Source organism: Oppia nitens, unplaced genomic scaffold (assembly GCF_028296485.1).
Source record: "Oppia nitens isolate AA-2021 unplaced genomic scaffold, nextdenovo-longstitch-racon4-pilon3 scaffold13_pilon_pilon_pilon, whole genome shotgun sequence".
NCBI lineage: Eukaryota > Metazoa > Arthropoda > Arachnida > Sarcoptiformes > Oppiidae > Oppia > Oppia nitens.
The window spans coordinates 959,176-981,675 of NW_026533192.1; the positions used below are offsets into that span (position 1 = coordinate 959,176).

Genomic DNA, 22,500 nt, shown 5'->3' on the forward strand with positions numbered 1-22,500 from the left:
CAAATTGAACTTCAAATGAAAACTATCGATTTAAGCTATTATTTTAATACTGTAATATAAAAATAGAAATCCAAGTAAAATATTGTACAGAAAACATATTTTTTAACTTAAAGTAAAATTCACGAGAAAAACATAATTGAATTGAAAATCGAAAAGTGATTAAACAATACTTTTACAAATCTAGACATTCAATACTGACTTCCGTTGAATTTATTCATATATTTGACACAATTATTGCTTAACTCATATAATTGATTGATTTGTCGAAACAATGCACAACCAGTTGTTGACAATTATTCTGATATTATTATCGCAGTGTATGATAGGGTCAGATGTTTGGGGATATGATTTAGTCAAATGTTATAAAATGATCAGTGATTTGAATGAATGCCTACGAGAGCGGTGGGGTTACGACACAGTAACCATCGGATATAAATCACAACAAGACTGTTGTCTTCATCTACAACATCACTGTTCACTAAACTATTTGGTAAGTTTTGGGTTSAATTAACACAGGTTTTGGTTTAATCATATGAATCACAACATTATAATATTTGCTATTAGTTTATAAATATTTATCAATACAATTGTTTTATTGTTAGAAACCCGACTGTCCTGATGTTAATTATGACAATTTGAACAAAACGTTTGACATAGCAAAGGAAGAGTGTCCTAAAAACGGAAACACATTCAATGGCAACAAATGCAAGTCTTTAGATCCCAAAGTGGATCAACTGTTTTGCAAAAACTTCAAGCTCTGCCCTTTCGTATCCAATTCATCCTATGGTTCAATAGTTTTACACATTTATCCATTGATGTCAATTACGATGACAATCGTTGGACTCATTATTATATATTGAAAACATTTTAATTATTTAGTATTTCAATACAGAATCTCATGTCTTGTATTTACTATACTATTAATATATACAGTATTTACATAATATTCACTCTTTACATAAATTACATAATATTTACATAATATCTACACATGTATTAGATATCATTTCATATTTACTATTATTATTATATTATATTCATATTGTATTATACGTATTGTAACGTATTGTATATATATATATATAAGAAGGCGGTCAATCGATCTTGAGCGGCGTATTTTTTGAATAACTTTTAAACGGTTAGAGATAATTTAATTCTGTAAAATACATTTAAGAATATCATATCGACCACACTTAATATACACGAAATCACAAAACTAGGATGACCAGATATACAAAATATCGGGACCAACGCAAGACACTCTGCTACAGGTCAAACTACAACAGACTAATTTTTTATGACAATGTAAATTTGTAGTCAAGAAATAATAGTTTAATATAAAAAAAGAATCATCAAAATCGGATTGGTACTTTTATTTTTATACCTTGTTAAATTTGTCATAAATCACATTGTATAAAATTGTCTAAAATAAAATTGACGTTATTTGTAAATACTATATACTTATTAAATGAAGATTTTCATGTTATCATTAAATCTAAAAACAAAATTTTAATATGTCGACTAGTTTTCGAAATAATCGACTTTCAATATAAATTAGAATATCAAATTGCAATAGTGTAATTTATATTGAAAGTCGATTATTTCGAAAACTAGTCGGCATAATAAAATTTTGTTTTTAGAAATAATAAGATAATTGAAAATTAATCTTCTAAATATATAATAGTCATAAATAACGTCAATTTTATTTTAGACAATTTTATACAATGTGATTTATGACAAATTTAACAAGGTATAAAAATAAAAGTACCAATCCGATTTTGATGATTCTTTTTTTATATTAAACTATTATTTCTTGACTACAAATTTACATTGTCATAAAAAATTAGTCTGTTGTAGTTTGACCTGTAGCAGAGTGTCTTGCATTATATTTTTATGTTATTTATAATTTAACAAAATTATTTAAAAATATCATATATAACTGATTCAAAATAAAATTTATTAATTTAATAATTTTGTGATAAAAATCAGTAATATTCTGAAATTTCAACAAAATAGCATATTTTAAAAGAGTTGTACTAAAAACACTATAAATTTATTACTTGAGCGTGAAATTGCTTTAATAACAAATAATTATAATTACAAATTGAAATTATCATATATTAATATATAGCATATGAATTGATATTTGAAATTATGAAAAAATATTTGAAACATTTTTATATAATTATTTTATTAATTATTTTAACAACAAAATCAAGAAATGGTTGGCCAAATCACGACATTTCAACCTTAAAATTGTTGCAAATAGTTCACAGACATGGAGACAGAGCGCCCACCGAATCGTATTTTCCACCTAACGATCCCTATAAAAGCATCAAATACTGGCCAATGGGTTTCAATGAGTTGACAGCACTGGGAAGATATCGGATGTATAGTTTTGGACAATTCATACGACAAGAGTATCACAATTACTTTGGCGAACAGTATTCTCCGCGCGAAGTATACGCTCGAAGTTCACTAACCGATCGGTGTTTGGAAAGTGTCTCGTGTTTGTTGGCCGGCGCTTATCCACCGAAACATTTCAATTGGAAATGGAATGACAGCACCGGTAGCCAACAATTAAGTAGTGTTTGGCAGCCGATAACAGTCGAGACATTTATGCCCCGAAATAAAGATTATACACTAAACTCCAGACACTGTCCTATTTGTGATCTCGAGTTGTCCCGAGTTCTACAATCAACAGGTGTTCAACAATTTTTGAAAGAAAATAATCAATTTTATCGATACCTGAGTGATATTGTCGGCACAGATATAGTCACAATAGCTGATGCACACCGTCTTCACGATTTACTCGACATAGAGATCTCTAATGATTTTTATTGGTCTCACATTTGGTCAAAAACGGAACAGTTGTCGATTGTGAATCGTTTGCGGGAAAGTCATATTATGTCCTATACTATCGGTTGGAACAGTTCAGTGTTCAAACGTTTTAAAGCCGGAGGTTTAATCAAAGAGTTGACCGCAAATATTATGAACGTTTTAAACAAATTAAACGATAGTAAAAAATTATACGTTTACTCTACACATGACATCAATATAATTGCTTTACTTCATGCGCTCGACATATATGACCACAATTTGCCCCCATTTGGCGCATCTTTTTTGTTTGAATTGCACCGCAAATCAGTCATCATCGGTAAAGCAGCCAAAGCCACAAATTATGATTATTTTGTTAGACTTTTCTACTTTAATGACAGTTTTACGGGCACACCATATCATATTAAATTAACAAATTGTCAGTATATGACTGACTGTCCATTAAATGATTTTTTAAAGTCAACAAAACATTTAAATTTTGATGACTTTGACAGAGAATGTGATACACATATCGGTTATAAGTTGAGTGATGAAGAAAATAATCAATTAATCAATTAATTGATTAAAATATATTGAATTTCTAATAACTAAATGATTTTTATTATGAAAACTATTTATTTTATAGAATTGTTTTAATCAACAAATAATGAAATTTTAGTATTTAAAATAGATTTTTAAATAATACAATAGAGTATACATTTAATGTATAATTAAAATAAAAATAAAATCAATAATAAAATATTGTTAAACAGCGTACAGATCCTTAGGTTTTACATGAATTGTTTTAATCTTTGATTCTTGTTTGTAGTATTTTACTGTTATGTCTATCTCTTGGTCGATATACTTATGCAGTTCATGGCTGATCTGGTCTAATGATTCAATCGGCACTCCATTGATATTAATTATAATTAGATCAAAATCTAACCATTCACTTGAATAAATTAGATTATATTAATTTAATTAATATTATTATTATAATTTGGTCAATATTTATATATATATATATATATATATATATATATATATATATACTGTATATACTAATCAAGTGGAGACAAAATTGTATTGAATATACAATAACCGATTCCTCTCATCCACTGCCACTCGACTCCTAATATTATCGATCGTTCAAATAATTGATTTGTCTTATATTTAGTCCGATAATCATTAGCTCTTTTAATTAAATCTTTATTTTAAAAATAATTTATTTAAAAAATATGATAAATAGTCAACAAAAATGATTTCTTAGATTTACCTAACAAATATCTAGCCGGTGTTGCACCCTGATATATATTTAAATGCTTCAAGGATGTATTACCAATTAATTGTTGGTAATAATTGAAAACAGGACCACCAGAAAATCCATGTTCACAGACACAGTTGTGCATCAAATAATACATATCAGACCATCCAATGTCTGTATATAAAGTGTTAGTATATGTGACAAAATAGGAAGATTTGGGACAAATGATGAAACCGGTGTTAATAAAAAACTGTTTCTTATAAAAACCCATTGACACGATGTTATCACCAAATTCTGGCTCAACATTACAGATATCAATGATTTTCTGATCAAAACAATCTTGAATATCAATTTCAATCAGTGCTAAATCAATGCTGGGATCGACAAAAACTACTCTACCGCTACTGAAAGCATTTTGATCGGCAAACTTATAGAGTATTTTTTTGCATCCGTGAACAACATGTGCAGCCGTTACTATTGTATAGTTACCCCCAAACACTAGACAACCGGTACCCACACCGCCAGGTCTGTGATCGCATTTATCGATACCAATCAAAGCAAACCACGAAAGATAATCCTTTAAATCAGCCATTTTTGCAACTCTTAAACTAAACACACTTTCCTTATGTTTGCTAATATTTGATTGAATGTCAGTATTGTTTGACTTGTTATGTATCCAAAAGTTTGCCAAATTCATAGATCTTATTGTATTTACAATTAAATATTTAAATATAAAAGTTATATATATATRTATAGTCTAATTATTTATACCTATTATTATTATTATTATTATATATATATTMTWATTATTATTATTATTATTATTATTATTATTCCTTTTATTTGCATTAAAACAGATTAATTGTTTGATTGTCTTATTCATTGTTATATTATTACTATAACTCCAATAAACAGAAATAATTGGTAATATAATTGTCGCCTTATATCTTAACAATATATATGACAAACTTATTAATAAAATATGACTTAATTTTATAAATATATTTTACCTGTTATTCAATAACTTTGACATAAGATTGTATCGAAACATATTGTATCTGCAAATGAGTATACGTTTTAAAAAATCTATAAATTTGTCAAATATCTAGACTTTTATAATTAAATCTGTTTTATAAATAATATTTTTTCGCGAGATATTCAAACGTTAATCTTTATATTGTGTATATAAATAATAATAAATTTTTTATTTATAATTTATATATTGATAATAATAATAATGTTAAATAATTGTGATGTTTCTTACTTTAGTTCATATATTGTTATACCGCTTGACTTAACCTAACATAAACTAATTTATCTAAATATATATATAGTTATAAATTTAATATAGATTTAAACCATCAAATGTTATGTAATTTTAATAATAATTATTAAATTATTGTAAACTTTATTATATGATAATACACTGTATATACTGTAAATAGTGTACATTTAGTGGTAATTTAAAAGCTAAAATAATTTGCCCAATAATAAGGTTATGTATTAATTAATATTAATATTAATAGTTTGTTAGTACTAATAGAGATGGCATTGATATCTACATAACATTACATCACTATTAATATACAGTAAATTAAATTACTGTATAAAACATGTGAATGTAATACATGTCACTCTTTTAACACGTATTTATATTTTATCGAATGTTTTAAATATTACACAATAAATCATGTATTAAATGCATTAACCATTAAATCTAATACTATTAAAGTTATCAATAATTGTTATGCAGACAAGTCATAGTCAAAGGCGATACTAATATATTATAGATATTATTATACAAATATTAATCGAATATCTGTTTAATATATGAATACATGTAATGTTTTGTTTTGTTTTTGTTGTTAATATTTTTGTATTCGAATTGAAATAATATTTAAATATTAATATAAAACTAATTTGAATTAATTATTCAATTCATTGATTGATTGCAAACATATGTTATGTATTTTTCAAACATATTATTCATTCATATGTTTTCTATGACTAAACTTAACCTCAATTTTAATCACAGTTTACATCAAAAACAACAACAAATGTCTTCATAAATATCATCATTTGATTTGATAATCAATTGGTATATAAATGGATGTAAAGAAAGCCAAATATGAGCTAAAAGTGATTAAAGTGTTTACTCAGTCGGAAGTGATCTACAAGAATGGTATCCGAAGAGTTCATCCAACTTATGTCAGACCAATCATCAAACAAGACTATCACCAAACACTTCCACCCATTTTTGTCAATGAAGTTACAAACAATAAGTTTTTGATAAATAAAATTAAGAAAAATGAAGACTATTATGATGTCTTCGGTATTGAAAGACAATCGCCAACATCTGATCCATTGATTGCATTCAACGCTAGTGTTAAGCAAACAACTACTTTGACTGATAGATATGCAGAAACTATTGAGTCAGTCATCAATCATGGATTAACTGTTGGACAATCAGATGATGATTATAGTAATAATAGTGAAGGTATTGATGTCGATGACTCTGCAGATGAATCTCATGAATCACCAAATGGTAATCCAAATGAGCCATCGAGTGAATCAATTACTGTCATTACTGAAGGATATGCAGAAACTATTGAGTCGGTCATCAATCAGGGATTAACAGTTGAGCCATCAGATGATGATTATAGTAATGAAAATGTTGATGATATCGATGACTCTTTAAATGATAACCAGTTTATGGCAATTAATTATCGTTTAAAATTGGATAAATATTTTCAATCACTTTATAGTAATCCAAACGAGACATTAAGTGATTCAATGACTGATATTGTTAAGAGATATGAAGAAACTATTGAATCAGTCATTAAACAGAGCTTAGCTGTTGACATATCCAATGATATTAATTGTAATACTCATACATTATCACCAACTGATCCAAATGTGATATCTAATCAAACGTTAAATGATCGCACAATTTATCCCTCAACTAAAGACTCATTTTCCAGATTTGGTGACGATTTGTCGCAACTCTTATTGTCTTATTTGTCATTTGAAGATAAATTCAAATACGAATGCATTTGCAAACAATGGAAAAGTTTAGTATTTAGTAAACAAAATGAAATGATTTTTGATAATCATTTCAAACACAAGAGAATTAAATGGAAGTCATTTGAATCGATATTTAAGAAGTGTCCTAATATTACAAGAATTGAGTTCAAGAATTATGATTTTCCGATCAATAATTCAATATTAGATTCAATTATAAGAAACTGCCGACACTTAAGAGACATCAGATTTGAGTATAATTATCGGTTAGAATTGCCAACAATTGATCGCTTCTTTCAAAAGTTTGCCAAACAATTGAAAACAATAAGATTTGATTTATATGAAGAACCAATGTTTAAAAGCAATAAAAGACTGAAAAAACTGATGAACTGTATCGACAAGAATATCATTTTATGTACTAATGTCTCGTCAGTTGATGTCTACTTCAATGCTCATCGCTATTGGTTTTCATATAACAAGTGCTTTCCACTGCCACGAACTCCCGATGACAACCAAATGGCGTTCAAAAAGTTGACTAAATTATCATTTCGTTTCAGCGATAATAACGTTAGCAGTATTGAAGTGTTGGCAATAAATTATACAAAACAAATGAAATCAATTGATGTAACTATTGATAAGCTTTGTAACAGACAGTCGTTTATAATATTAACAAATGTATTGACACGGATGGAGGAGTTGATTGACTTAAGGATCACTTATTACAATCATTACGATGATTATATTGATACTAACCATTCAGTTGATAGTGAAAATGATGATCCAAGTGATCTAGACTTTGATGTTCACGAGACAAATCTTATGGTAAATAATAAAAAGAAGCGATTGATTAGTGATTTAGTGCCAATTCATTTGAGAGACATTGGTGTCAATTGTCGTAAACTAAAGAGACTCGCACTTAGACTGAGTGTCTATCAAATAAATCTAATGCAAACTATTTGGATATCACTTAATGCAAACTATAAACAATTAAAACGTCTTGAAATTGTTGGTAATAATAGTTTTGATTTTTGGGGACAAAACTTTGGCTTCAAATTCTTAACTCAATTAAAACAATTAACACATTTAACACTGATTTTCTATGGCTACTTCATCCGTGTCTATGATATTGATACTATTGATATAAATTTTCCACAACTACAACATCTAACACTTCAAATTAAACAATCATATCTACCAATCGATGGCTATTATGTTCAAGTATTTGGTAAAGACATATGGGATGAGTTGTCACGTTTACGAAGACTACACACAATCACTTTGTACGGTGAATCTGATGAGATTAACCAACAATTTATTGATTATCAAAAACAAATCAATGATAAACTCAATGATAAAACTTTTACAGAAGTTTACACCAAATTTAGAAAACTCAAGAATATTAAATATTACGGTCAAAGATATGATTATGCAAACGATTGGTATTAACAATACATACCAATAAAGTTTGATAATACATATCATTACAGATACTTTACTATCATATCATATACAATACATTATCTATTGTAATATCTACTCTTAAAAATATTTGAAATACTCAATTATAGCGATGGTATTAATGAAAACAATTTGAATGATTTATTTTCCAGCCAAACACATATACAAATACTGTCGAATACTCAAAGATATCGGTCCACATATTTTGATATTTTTAATACGTTATAATTTTTATTGTATTTTTATTATGCAATAAATAAATATATGTAAATATAAAGCTTGTTTAAAACCATTTTTGACATATACAGTATTTATTAAATGTTGTACCAATGTTGTAATATTTTGTTTTTAAAATAATATTGTTGTATTTTTGCATTATTTTATTATTAATTCATTAAAAGCTCGTTTTACTTATAATTTGTTTCAAATATGTTTTATAAATATTGATTATTATTGATTGATGATTGTTATTGTAATTAGAATTAATGATAAGTTAGTTAATCATTTTTCAATAGAAATAGTTATTAAATCTAATATATTTAATTACAAAATTGAAATTCTTTAAAATTACATAATTATACTATTATAATATAAATTACAATTTCGTATACACTGTATTTAATGTTATTTATGTGTGTTAGTGCATTAAAAATATACTTTAATACAATTTACTATACTGTACCTGTACAAATTTATCAATATTATATTTTTTATTACTATAATTTACTATATATAATACTAGTATAAGAAAATTGCATAATTAATATGCAATAATATTGTGACTCACAATCTATGAAGTGTTTAATATTAGGTATGGAATCCATACTACAGTATGAATATTGTGTTGTGTTATATCATAACTTATATGATATAAAATTTAACTTATATTACAAATATATTTAATATAATTGTTATAATGTTTAAATGATTTACTAAAATTAATTACAAATGTTTAAAGTTATTTTTGATATCAAGTTTTGATATTAAGTTACTAATAATTGAATTTAATGGCACAGAAAATAACTAACAATTCATTTAATCGTTTCGGCGATGATTTATGTGAACTATTGGTATCATATCTACCACTTGAAGACAAACTAATGTTTGAATGTGTTTGCAAACAATGGCAACAATTAATATTCAATCGACAGACAGATCTATTATTCAGTGAAAGAAACAAATATTCATTAATTAATGACATAATATTTGAATCATTAATGAAAAAATGTAAAAATATTAACAAACTTTATATTAATTTCAAATTAACGGACAATATTTGTGATACAATTATTAAATATAGTCATAATATTGGATACATTCAACTGAATAATAACATTGAAACCAAATCATTGAATAAATTGTTTGAAAAATATGCCAAACATTTGCACACAATTGAGATGTTATGTCTGCCATATCACGACTTAGATATATTTGAAATGATTGATAAAAATATCAAGTTTTGTGAAAATCTTAAGTCATTTGTCTGTTATTACAAATTTTTTGCCGACATTTATCTGCAAATGATTACCAAAGATGTCATATTTAAAAAGTTATATAAAGTTGGGCTATCATTCAATTGCGATTCAATCGATAATTTCAAAAGTTTTATTGCAAACTATGGAAAACAATTGAAATCAATGTCAGTATCATTTGAGATGGGGGCCGGAAGTCATATATGGACAGTAATCAATGGTGTGTCACAAATGCAACAATTAGTTGATCTTACAATTGATTATCAGTTTTGTGTTTACGATTCATTATTTGAATTATTACCACAAATTGGTAGCAAATGTCTTAAACTTAAGAGATTGTCACTAATATTAGATGAATATGAAGATAATTTAAGCGAAACATTATTCCCAGTAATTAATAAAAACTTCAAACATATTAAATGTTTTAGACTTTTAGGTGATTTCAAGTTTGATGAAGATATGAGTAGTGAGTGTTTGAATCAATTGAAACAATTGACACATTTGTCTATTATATCAGTCAAACACACATTTCCCGACTCATTCTTCATGGAAATGGATACAAATCTACCGAAACTTCAATATCTAACACTTCAAACACTAAAATGTGTAGAAAATACAATGAATTTACTGCAATCACATAATAAGTTGAGATATTTAAAAGTATTTAATTATAATAAGCAATTAGATTATTGTAAGTTTATCAATAAAAATGGACAAAATATAAATGTTTTACTAACTAAAAACTTGTATTATCAGATTGGACTTTATTATTAACTTTAATATAAATTTAATTATTCATTAAACAAATTTTATTTTATTAAACTTTTGTTGATTACAACAATTGACATCAATAGTCACTCGTAACCATTTCTATGTGCTCTGCCATAAAAAAATACATTAAATTATTTTTGTATTTTAGTTTTGTTAAAACTTTTTTTGTAATTTACTAAATAATTGTATTATTTATTGTTGTCAATAGAAACATTATGTTAATACAATAGTATAATTTGTTTTATTTTTATCAATAATTGTTGATAAAATTGCAAAACAATACAAATACTTTTATAACTTTAGTAATAATATTATTATAGTTAAAATAATTTTTACCTAAAATATATAATCAATAGAAACATTAATATTGATAATATTTTTTGCAATGATCAACATATGAACTTTTATATTAAATAAATAAATAATATTTTATAATTATAATAATTATTTCATTATTTTTGTTAATATTTAATTTATAATATATGAAATTTTGTTAATTTATGGAATATTATCAACAAAAAAATTGATCAAGCAAAAATGAACAGTAATATAGAAAAATATTTACCTCAAAATATTGTATATAAATCAGCAATAAATCATTTATACCGAATTGGTCTTAACATACATAATATCGGTAATTATAACCGAAATTGGTTACACAAACCAATATTATTATCTATAATATGCCTAATATTTTTCATAAACCGTATTATTTGCTTAATATTGAATCCAGAAAATACATTAATTTTTGCATTATTGGGTGATTTTGGCTACTTTTTAGGTGTTCATTATTTTAATAATTTATATCTAATATTAGTTTCAATTTTAGTCATTACTTCGCAAATGATATATTATTATAATTATATATCAGGTACTGAACCAACATTTCTTTGTGTATTTCAAGTGATGTCTGGTTTGCGATCACTTAATAGTCTGGGATTCAATAATACACAACAAATTTCACAATTAACTAACAGAATGGCAAAAATATGTCGTTTTATTCAATTTAATAATAATATATTTGTTGTGATATTTTCATATTTTGTTATTATAATTAGTTATTTAATTAAACTGTCGATATGGGAGACAGTTATCTATGGCACACCTAATGCAATATTATTTAGTTTATGTGCTCACTATTACTGGAATATTATATTATTTCAAGTCATATATCTTTACATTTTGTGTCGTTATTTAAATATCAAAATTAAATTACTAAATAATAAAAATATCAAATCAATGCAAACAATAACTTTAATGAAATCATTTGATAAGTTGTTTTCTGAGATCAATGACTATAACATCACTTATTGGTCAAAGTTTTTACTAACATTTTGGTTAACATTTGGATCGGCGACTGTTTTATTGCTTTTCAATACTATTTTCACGACAATGAATATCGTATTGAGTTTAGCCTATAGTTATGTACTCCTTATGTTTATACTTATATTTCAATTTATTTTATTTAAAACTTCGTCTATTAATTATGAGACAAATAAATCATATATCATACTAAATCATTTATTTGTTACTAAATTTTAGTTTCATTTAATAGTCATACTTTCAATTCAACAAATAAGCTCTTAATTCAATAATAACTACTAATGATAAATATTATGTCTTAATAATATTTAGTCAAATATGAAAAGTTCAATACAAACTAACTATTATTAATAAATTAGTTAAGCAATAGTTTAAATTGAAATGACAACATGTGATCATTGATTTTAAGAGATTTAAGTGATTATAATAACAGTTTGTTTTACAATAACAATAGTGTCGACAAATTATGACTTCAACAACAATGAAAAAATGTCTAATAAGTCATACAAACAGTTGGCGACAACGGTTTGATCGTTTCGGTGACGACTTGTGTCAACTATTATTATCTTATTTATCACTCGAAGACCGGTTAAGATGCGAATGTGTTTGCAAACAATGGCAAAGTGTTATCTTCAATACACAGACAGAGTTTAACTCAAACTTTGATTATCGTTTGAAACAATTGAATGATAAGACATTGGAAATGATTGTCAAAAAGTGTACTAATATTACGACAATCTGTTTCTGGCATTTTAGAAATCCGATGAATGACTCGCTATTGTTGACTATTATAAGACATTGTCATCGATTGACTGATATTAAGATCCGTAGGTTTGGTAATATAAGCGACAAAGTGTTGGATCAGTTCTTTAAAAGGTTTGCCAAACAACTGAAAACCATTTCAATGCATTTCTATGAATGCATCGAAAAGTTTCGACAAAATAAACGACAAATTATTGCCAAGAATATCAAGTTTTGTACAAATATTCAGTTTATTGACATTCAATACCAAAGAGGTTTCAATAATGCCTTTTCATTGATTACTGAAGTCTATAACAACAATGAAGTGATGTTCAAAAAGTTGAATCGTTTGGAGTTTGATTATTCAAATAAAAATGCAGACAATTTTGACTTATTTGTTGCTAACTATAAAAAACAAATCAAATCTATTGAAATATGTGTTAAGTGGTACTGTAGTGAACAGGCATTGGATCTATTAATTAATAGATTATCACAAATATCTTCACTCATTGACATTCATATGACTTATTTCATACAAACTCAAACATTAGGTATGACAACAGCTAATCATTTAGAGATAATCGGCAAAAACTGTAAACAATTGAAGAGATTTGGGTTAACATTAGCAATGCCTCCGTCTTTTATAGGAGATCTCAATGACAATCATTTGTATCAAATTGATTACTTGAATCACATTATACAAGCAATCAATAATTTTATGAGACAAATAAAGCAATTGAAACTTTTGATACGTTTTTATATGGATTACAGTGTGRAAAGTGATTCATTTAATGGTTTGAAACAATTAACACATTTATCCATTTCATCGAATACTGTATTGAATTCCATATTCTTTGATAATATTGATATTAATTTGCCATCACTTGAATATATAAGTATTGATCACATTATGATTAMACCCGAAGCAATGAAACGTTTGTCAAAAATACCTAAACTAAGTTCAATTGTGTTCAATGGAGTTGAAAGTTATAAATAATTGACAAAATTTGCTTTTAATTTATGTCTATTTAATTAGTACTTTCACAGACAAATTAATTATTTTAAATAATAACAAATAAAGTTTTTGTTTATTTTAAACATATTGTCAATTGTCAAACAATTAAATTTTATTAATCTAAACTAATGTTTGTTAACTCATTTAGCACATTTTAAAATTACCTAAAAATTTATTGTAACTTAAAATCTATATGAATTGTTAAATACTGTATCTTAAATGTGATTTTTTAAGTGAAAATAAAATTTTTAAATAAATACTCATAAAGTTCTTAATTCAATTTATTTTGATTCAAATTTAATCATTTAATTTGTTTATATCACCAAAGTTTATATTTACACTTAAAATTTTTGTATTAGTTATTGTTGCAAAATAATTAAAGTTTTTATAGTAATATAAACTTAATTATAATAAGTAAAGTTTGTAATTTTGATTACAACTTGTCTTTAATTTAGACTTTTATTTTAAAGTTTTAGTGAATAGTCTGAGTGTAAAATAAAAGAATGTTAGTATCAGAGAAACACTAATTAAAAAAAATAACAAAATTGATATTCAAAATAATGATTAAATACTTTAATTTATTTGTTTGTTTATATTGATTGCAAAATTGCACGCTTTTTAAAAATCATATTAATTCAATTGATTATTTATTATAATTTTTATTTTATTTATATCCAGAATTATTGTTTTCTGTTAAATTTTAATTTTACTCAATTATGCATAATGTCATCCATAACATAATAAATAGTACAGTTGATATATACTATATATATATATATATATATATATATATATATAGAGAGAGAGAGAGAGAGAGAGAGAGTTTATCGGTTTAATATTGTACATTATGGGGTTATCACAGATTTAAGATCATATAATATTAAAAAATGATATTTTAATTAATATTATAATAGAATATACGGTAATTAATTAGTAGACAAATGATCAGCAAATTTTCAATTAATATATAAACAAAAACTATATTTATAATAATTTAAAAATCTAGACTACATTTTCTATCATAATATATAAATATAATATTACTAACTAATGGACTGATTGTATGTGAAGTTAAAACACTATTGAAATGACTAATTCTTTGAGTCAAACGAGAAAACTATGCATTTGTGTAATTCATTGTATTGTGGCGTCAATTCTTCAAATGAATACCAGTGCTCAGCTCTGGTCTATTGTCGATATCATACCCAAGACTTATGACCCAAAAAAGTCACCAAATCCTAGAGGTAAGCAATTATTGTAATTTATACATAATTTTTTAATATTTGATAAATGTTTGATTTATATTTCAATATAAATTTTCTCATACTTTTTAAAGGCGTTACTAAAGTCAACATTAGTGTCATTGTTAATGATTTATTGTCAGTCACTGAAAGTGATTCGGTGGGTATTTCTAAATCTTTATTAATAAATATTATGTCATTTAATATTTATAATTAAATATTTATTGATTGCTAATATATAAATAATAATAGGAAATTTTAGTAAAATTATTACACATATTTTTATTTATTGTTTTATTATCTTTATGTATCTATAATTAGACAATATATTTAAAAATTCTTATTTTGTTAATTAAATATATATTTTTTAACAGAGTTTTCAATTGGATTTAACATTAAAACTCAAATGGTATGATCAGAGGTTAAACCTGAGCTCAGGGATCCAAAATGATATTCTTGATCACAATAACACAATTGACAATATAATACTTGATAGCAGTTATATTTCAAAATTCTGGATCCCAGACATCTATTTTCAAAACGCATTGTCCGTCTCTATTGTCAATTCTGGGCTCAGTATGCAGTATCTGATGATAGGCATTGATAAAAATATCACATACACTGTTAGATATAGTGGTAAATTTATTTGTAAAATGGATTTAACTAACTATCCTCAAGACTATCAACTTTGCTCTCTAGAAGCAGTTAGCCGTAAGTTTAGTTAGCATTAAAATAAATATTTAATATATAAATAAATATATATATTGGGAATAATTTATAAATTAGTTACACAAACCACTTCTCAGTTAGTGATGCAATGGGAAGACTTTGCATCCGATTATAGTAATTATCCCAAGTTTTGGATCAGATCTACAAATACCGACTCTTGTGTTAGAACCTTATATTTTGGTAACTTTTCTTGTATGAGAGGAACACTTAAATTGGTCCGTCGGGTCAGTTACTATGTTATCCGTGTCTATGCACCCACTTTTCTATCGGTCATTATTGCCTTTGTTTGCGTATGTACTGTATTCACATTATTAATATTATATAATACTATATTTATTAGATTAGTATTTTAAATATTCACTAGTTTTGGATACCTATACTTGGATGGCCTGCTAGAGTAAATAAAACATTATATCAAAATAATTTATTTGAATCATGAGATGTATTAATAATTATAATATTTAATATTAGGTAACAATAATAGTGACTCCGCTGTTAAATTTGATAACATTAGATATATCACTGAATAATGAGATGAATGTGTCGTATGTGATGTCAATTCACTGGTGGATGATTTGGTGTCAAATCTTTGTATTTTTGTATCTCTTTGAGAACGCTTTGGCCATCTCTTGGGCCTATTTTATCAATGATAAGAAATCATCTAAAACAGCAATAATTGTAATTAACTTATTTAACTAATTTTATAAATAAGTTATTAGATTTATTAACTATTTTATAAAATTTATATATTTTTATATATATAGTCTCAAAAAAATCTTAATATAAATATATTAAATGGCCATTACTTTGGTAACAATAATTATTTTGCCAAATGTGGTAAAATCGTCGACAAAATATTGATTTTTTTCTTTGGTGTCGTTGACTATCATAAGGATCCGATGTCCAGAAATAAAATAGACTACTGTTCTCGTCTCATATTCCCATTCCTATGGATCTTATATTCTATTATTTATATAATAATATAACAAATATTGTACTAATATGTCAATGGAATACTTATTATAATATATAGATATTATTAATTAAATTATAGGAATTTAAAAGAATTTGAAAAAATGTTTTTATGTATTAATTAAGTAAATATATATATATATATAATAAAATAAATTACAAAATATTTTAAATTTATTAAATGTTTTGTTATGTAAATACTGATACAAACTTAAATTATTGGTTTTTGTATATAATATAAGTACAATTAAATTATTTATTAATACTAAAGCATTAAAAATTATAAGTATTGTATATAAAAAAACATATTTACAAATTAATGTAAAGCATTAAAATAAAAAAATGTATTTATTATCTCATATAATTAATAGTTAAAATTTATTCAAAATTAATAAAATAGGATTTTTTAGATTAATATACAATATTAATATCTTTATCAAAAAAGTAAAACTATTTCAATATAAGAATAGTATAAATGTATCTACAAGTTGATGATAATCCGATAAATGTGTGAATTTTTAATAAAATTAATTGTAAACACTATACAGTTAGTAAAATTAAAAACTATTAATATTTGGTGGCTATTGACAATAAGTAATATAACTTAATAATCACTGTCATCATAGTAATTGTGTTTTTATTAAATTAAATTTGACTATAGATATAAATTTTATGTAAAATGTGTTAAATAAATTATTTAGATATATAATATACTAATGTAATTAATAAAATTTTCAACAATAAGTTTATATCTCAGAAGAATGAAGAAAACAATTTATAAACTATTTTATTGAATATATGTTTGATTGAAGTGATGTGTTGTGTAAGTGATGTAATGTTTGAGATCATACACCACTTCATGCAATCATTTCTATAGTATGTGTCCTCAGTTTCACATCCAATATGTGAAGTCAGTCTTAACTGCGATGACCAGTGTATGACATACCTGTCTGAGCGCGATATCGACCCAATGTTTATCGCCGACTGTGTCGGCAGTTGTGGTCATTGATGACCGTTCCATAACATTCTATGTAATGGGAGGACAGGTATGGGTTCTGTATGGGTTTAAAATAATGTAATATTATTAATAATAATGTATTTGTTTATATACTCTGTATTTATAACATTGATTATATGATTATTATTTTTAAATTAACTTATATGCTAAACATAGTTAATAAAAATGTGTTAATATACATAAGACATTAAATATATTGCTTTATCTACTAAAATATTATGTATTAATAATATTAATAATAATATTATATTATTATTATAATTGTTATACAGTATATTAGGTATTGTACTGTATATATACTTTTAATATTGTTTTACTACATGTAATATGGGTGTCATTTATATGTTCAGGTTTGGGAGTTAATTAGTAACTGTTAATACCATAATTGCTAAGTAAAACAATACAATTACCATTTATTTGGTAACATTTTAAAACCAAATTAAATGTTCATATAATTTATATACTTATGGAATATAAGTTATACGATACTATCATATAAAACAATTATACAAAATATTAATAGTGAACTAATTTTAAAACATAATTTGTATACAGAAAATTTATATTTATATTTTATATAAAAAACATTGTATTTGACTTTAAAAATATTGATGACCCAGACTAGTCATCGTTACATAGGAATAATTTTCAAAACAATGATAAAATATACCAATAAAACTGTAATAATTATATATAATATGAATTTTTGTTTTTGTTTTTTTCTTTAAGTTTGTGATAACTATAGTATTATACACGTAGTGTTATATATAGCATTGACTTTATAAAAATAAATTAAACAATTTTAATGTCATTATTACAATATTTCTATCATTCCTATCATTTACAATAATGCATATTATATTCTCATCAACTTTTTTCACTATAGATTTCATGTAAACTTGTAAAACATTATAAATTTAATCTGTTTGTTAACCTAAATATCAATTTGAATGTAAATCAATACACATTTCTCCCAACACATATGTTTGCCTTCAAACATAACAAATATTTTAACTGTAAATGTATATTATAGTCCAAAACTATAGAAAAAATTATATTTATTTGTTTAAATAACAAAAGCACTTGAATTTGATTTACTAATATCAGTGATATTATATCACAGCAATATTAATCTGTGTATATATTTTGTAAATCGTGTGAAACATTTCTGATCTAAATAACAAATTTGTTTTTAATCTACTAATGAAAAAGTATTCATTTTTTTGTTATATAATATATGAACAGTATTAATATACACATATATTTTTTAAAAAGTACATATTTTAATAATGCAATTATAATAACATAAAAATATTTGCTATGTACGTCAAATTAACAATCATTTTTTTGCAAATATATTTATTTATCTATGATTGCGACACATACTATTATTTTAATATAATAAAAAGATTTTAATTTTTTTAATCCGATTTTTATTTTCAAATGAATTGATATTTATTTGCTATTACATACATTTTATAATATTATAAATTTATGAAATGGCAAAACATTTGTAGCGATTTTTTCGTTAACCTAAATGAGCGCATCGACACCCATAAAACATAATAATTATATATATTTTTTATGATTTCAATTTTCTCCTAAATATTTGTGTACACCATTATAAATATTTTTATTTTTATTTACACAAAAAATAATATCAAAAATATTATACAACCTTAATTTGAAAAAAATCATTCCCATTATTATTATTATTATTAATAATATGATTACATTATAATATGGGCGCTAATGAATAGATATGTATTCCATTTATAATACAATATTATATAAATACAGTACAAGTAAAAGGCATTAACTTTTAAAAAAAAAAATAAAATTATTGTACTATAAAAAAATTAGTGTAACTTTCTTTAGTAAATAAATGATACTAAAATATTTTACAAAACTAACATTACAATAGACAACATTATTAGGTAATAGTTTTTTATTTAAATAATAGTACAATTGTCGAACATTTTTAACATGCCCTACAAAACAACAATTTTGATTAATCAATTTATATTTTTAAAATTAATTAAATTATGATTCTAAAACACTTTTATTTAAATTTTTCTGCAATTTAATATAAATTTTTTAATAATTTTTTTGTTTACCATAATGATTGATATCGTTATTTATTATATTTTAAAATTAATTTTATGTTAAAATAAAGTGTTATAAAAAATATTTTATAAAAAATAATAAATATTTCAATTAATGATATTTAAATTCAATAGATAAATAAAAGTTGAAAAACACAATTAATCAACAACGTATTTTGAAAATATAAAAATAGCATAACTAAAAACTAATAAAAATAAAATTTCCAATTTATATGTGATTTATTATGAATTTCTTATATATTGAATATTTAAAATCAATATAAAAGCTATACAAAAGATGCTACAAACTATATTGTCTAAAAAAACTTAAATTTATTATTTAAATCAAACAAATTTTATTTATATCACAAGATTTAATTTAAACAAAATTATTTTTCATATCAATTAAATCTTGTGATAAAAATAAAAATCTTTTCATTGATATTAAAGTTTTTCATTGGATAAGTGATAATATAAATAATTGTTGATAACAAGCTTTTCAATTATCTATCAACATATAAACCTAAATCTATATAAGAAATCATTATTGTCTTTATATTTAAATACATAAATAATATAATACAATCTTATTAACTTAATAAAATTTTTTTAAATTTTCATCATTATAGATATATTTTAATAAGCATATATTAATAATTACTAGTAAGCAAGTATTAATATACTATTTTTAAATTTTATATCTGTAATTGTTTATTAACATAAATATAAGTATTATCAGTATATACAATATATTTTTTGAAATAATAACATTTAAAATAGTAATACAAACAAAACATAACTTAAAATCATATATATATATATAATATTTTTTTAACAAATAATTTGTGTGTAAATTATTTGAAAGCCATTATTATTGATAGTATCGTTGAGTTCATGTCCTCAAACAGGGTTTCGGCTCTCATAAGAATTTCCTGACAAATCACGTCTATTATGGACCACTTGTTTCACTAAAATATAATTACAATAAAAACCATATTTCTATCCATAAGCCATCACCGATACAGTCTATTATTACTGTATTATTATTATCAATGACTTTATCTTTCAATAGTTTTACTTGTGTTAAAAAGTTAAGTTATTAATACAAAGCTACATATTATGTAATTGTATAGCAAGCGTAGCTCTATGTTAAACATAATATAGTATAAAAATTGTTAGTGTGATTCACTTATTATTATTTTTTTGTTTAGTGAAAACCACTTTCAGATACTGGGGTTTACTGTATATGTAAAGCCTATATGACATATGACATAATAAATGACATTTTTATTTTTATATAAAATAAATATAATGGTAAGTTATACAATATAACTTATAGTCAATGAAACTTTTATTATTTTATTGTATATAATATCAGTATTGTTATGTTATATTAATAGTTTGTGGTATAACTTTTTTTTGTGTACAACTCAAAACACAGTTTCAAAAAAAATAATTTTTATATATCAATAATTTATAACAATAACCAATTGTGATTCATTGTAAGCCAAACATAGAGTAATACATTAATGTAATGCAATATTGATTCAGTGATCGTCACAATAATCTATTGAATTTTTGTTATTATTAGAAATATATAAAATACTGTATTTTATCTCAAACTTTATATTCTATACTTTTTAAGTAAACATAAACATATAAAATACAATAAAATTAGTTCATCATAATTATTGTATAATAATTTTATATTAAACAAATATATTGAATTATTGATCGTATATACTTCTACAGTTTATATTATGTTAACAATAAATATACATAATAATAATAATAATAATAGTTTATAGAGTTGTATTTTATTAAATTAGTTTTGTAAAAATAATGCATAATTTATAATCAGTATGAATAAAATATTTAAAATATTTATTTTTTTATTTATTTTTTATAGCGAGAAAATATTTTTATTACTTATTTTTCAATAAAAACTTATATTGCATAAATGAAAAAATGTTTTTTTGCATTGAAAGTAAATCTATAGTAAAAGTAAAACTATGAGTATTTCGCTAAAATTATGCATTTGTTTTATACAAAAGTATGGTATTGTATCGTATATGCAGTACATGTATAATATATTGTTGTTTATTAAACGGTCTGTTTGTGTCCTCGATCTTACTCTAGAAATATGTTTCAATTGTGTGGTATATTTATAAAAAACAGTTATTATAATAACAAAAAATAACAGACTAAACAACAATTTTTAGCATATTTTTCTGCTATTATTGTTGCTATTATTACAAATTTATAACTATATTCATTGACAAATATTATTTCATTAAATAACACAAATAAATTTATTTAAAAAAAACTGGTAAATGTATGCTAAATCATAAATATTCATTTGATATATAGTATTATAAGTTAGTACAGTATTAAAACTAATAATCATATGTTTAATATATTGTAATGACATACAACTGTAGTATTAATCAATAATAGAGTTAAAATACAATTGTCTTGAGTTTAGGATAAGTTATAAATACTGTACAGTAAAAACTTACGAAAAGTTTTATAAAAAAAATGTTTAGCAAACTT

The 22,500-nt window shown here is 23.7% G+C and overlaps 3 protein-coding genes and 1 non-coding gene across 4 annotated transcripts; all 4 read left to right on the top strand.

Moving 5' to 3' along the window:
- Positions 1 to 171: 171 nt before the first annotated feature.
- On the top strand, positions 172 to 860 carry LOC128959847 (uncharacterized). Its single transcript, XM_054305869.1, has 2 exons — positions 172 to 490; positions 603 to 860. The coding sequence occupies exons 1-2, from the start codon at positions 272 to 274 to the stop codon at positions 858 to 860; spliced, it is 477 nt and encodes a 158-aa protein (XP_054161844.1). The 5' UTR covers positions 172 to 271.
- A 361-nt stretch (positions 861 to 1,221) lies between these two features.
- On the top strand, positions 1,222 to 3,711 carry LOC128959858 (venom acid phosphatase Acph-1-like). The gene is made up of 3 exons (XM_054305880.1): positions 1,222 to 1,271; positions 2,220 to 3,256; positions 3,647 to 3,711. Exons 1-3 carry the CDS (start codon positions 1,222 to 1,224, stop codon positions 3,709 to 3,711), a joined length of 1,152 nt encoding a protein of 383 aa, XP_054161855.1.
- An 11,258-nt stretch (positions 3,712 to 14,969) lies between these two features.
- Positions 14,970 to 17,833, top strand: LOC128959865 (glycine receptor subunit alpha-2-like). Its single transcript, XM_054305893.1, has 6 exons — positions 14,970 to 15,126; positions 15,219 to 15,283; positions 15,498 to 15,834; positions 15,910 to 16,142; positions 16,324 to 16,530; positions 17,702 to 17,833. The coding sequence occupies exons 1-6, from the start codon at positions 14,970 to 14,972 to the stop codon at positions 17,831 to 17,833; spliced, it is 1,131 nt and encodes a 376-aa protein (XP_054161868.1).
- LOC128961086 (small nucleolar RNA U3) lies at positions 17,671 to 17,888 on the top strand. Its single transcript, XR_008484608.1, has one exon. It is a non-coding gene; the product is annotated as a small nucleolar RNA U3 (small nucleolar RNA).
- The last annotated feature ends 4,612 nt before the right edge of the window (positions 17,889 to 22,500 follow it).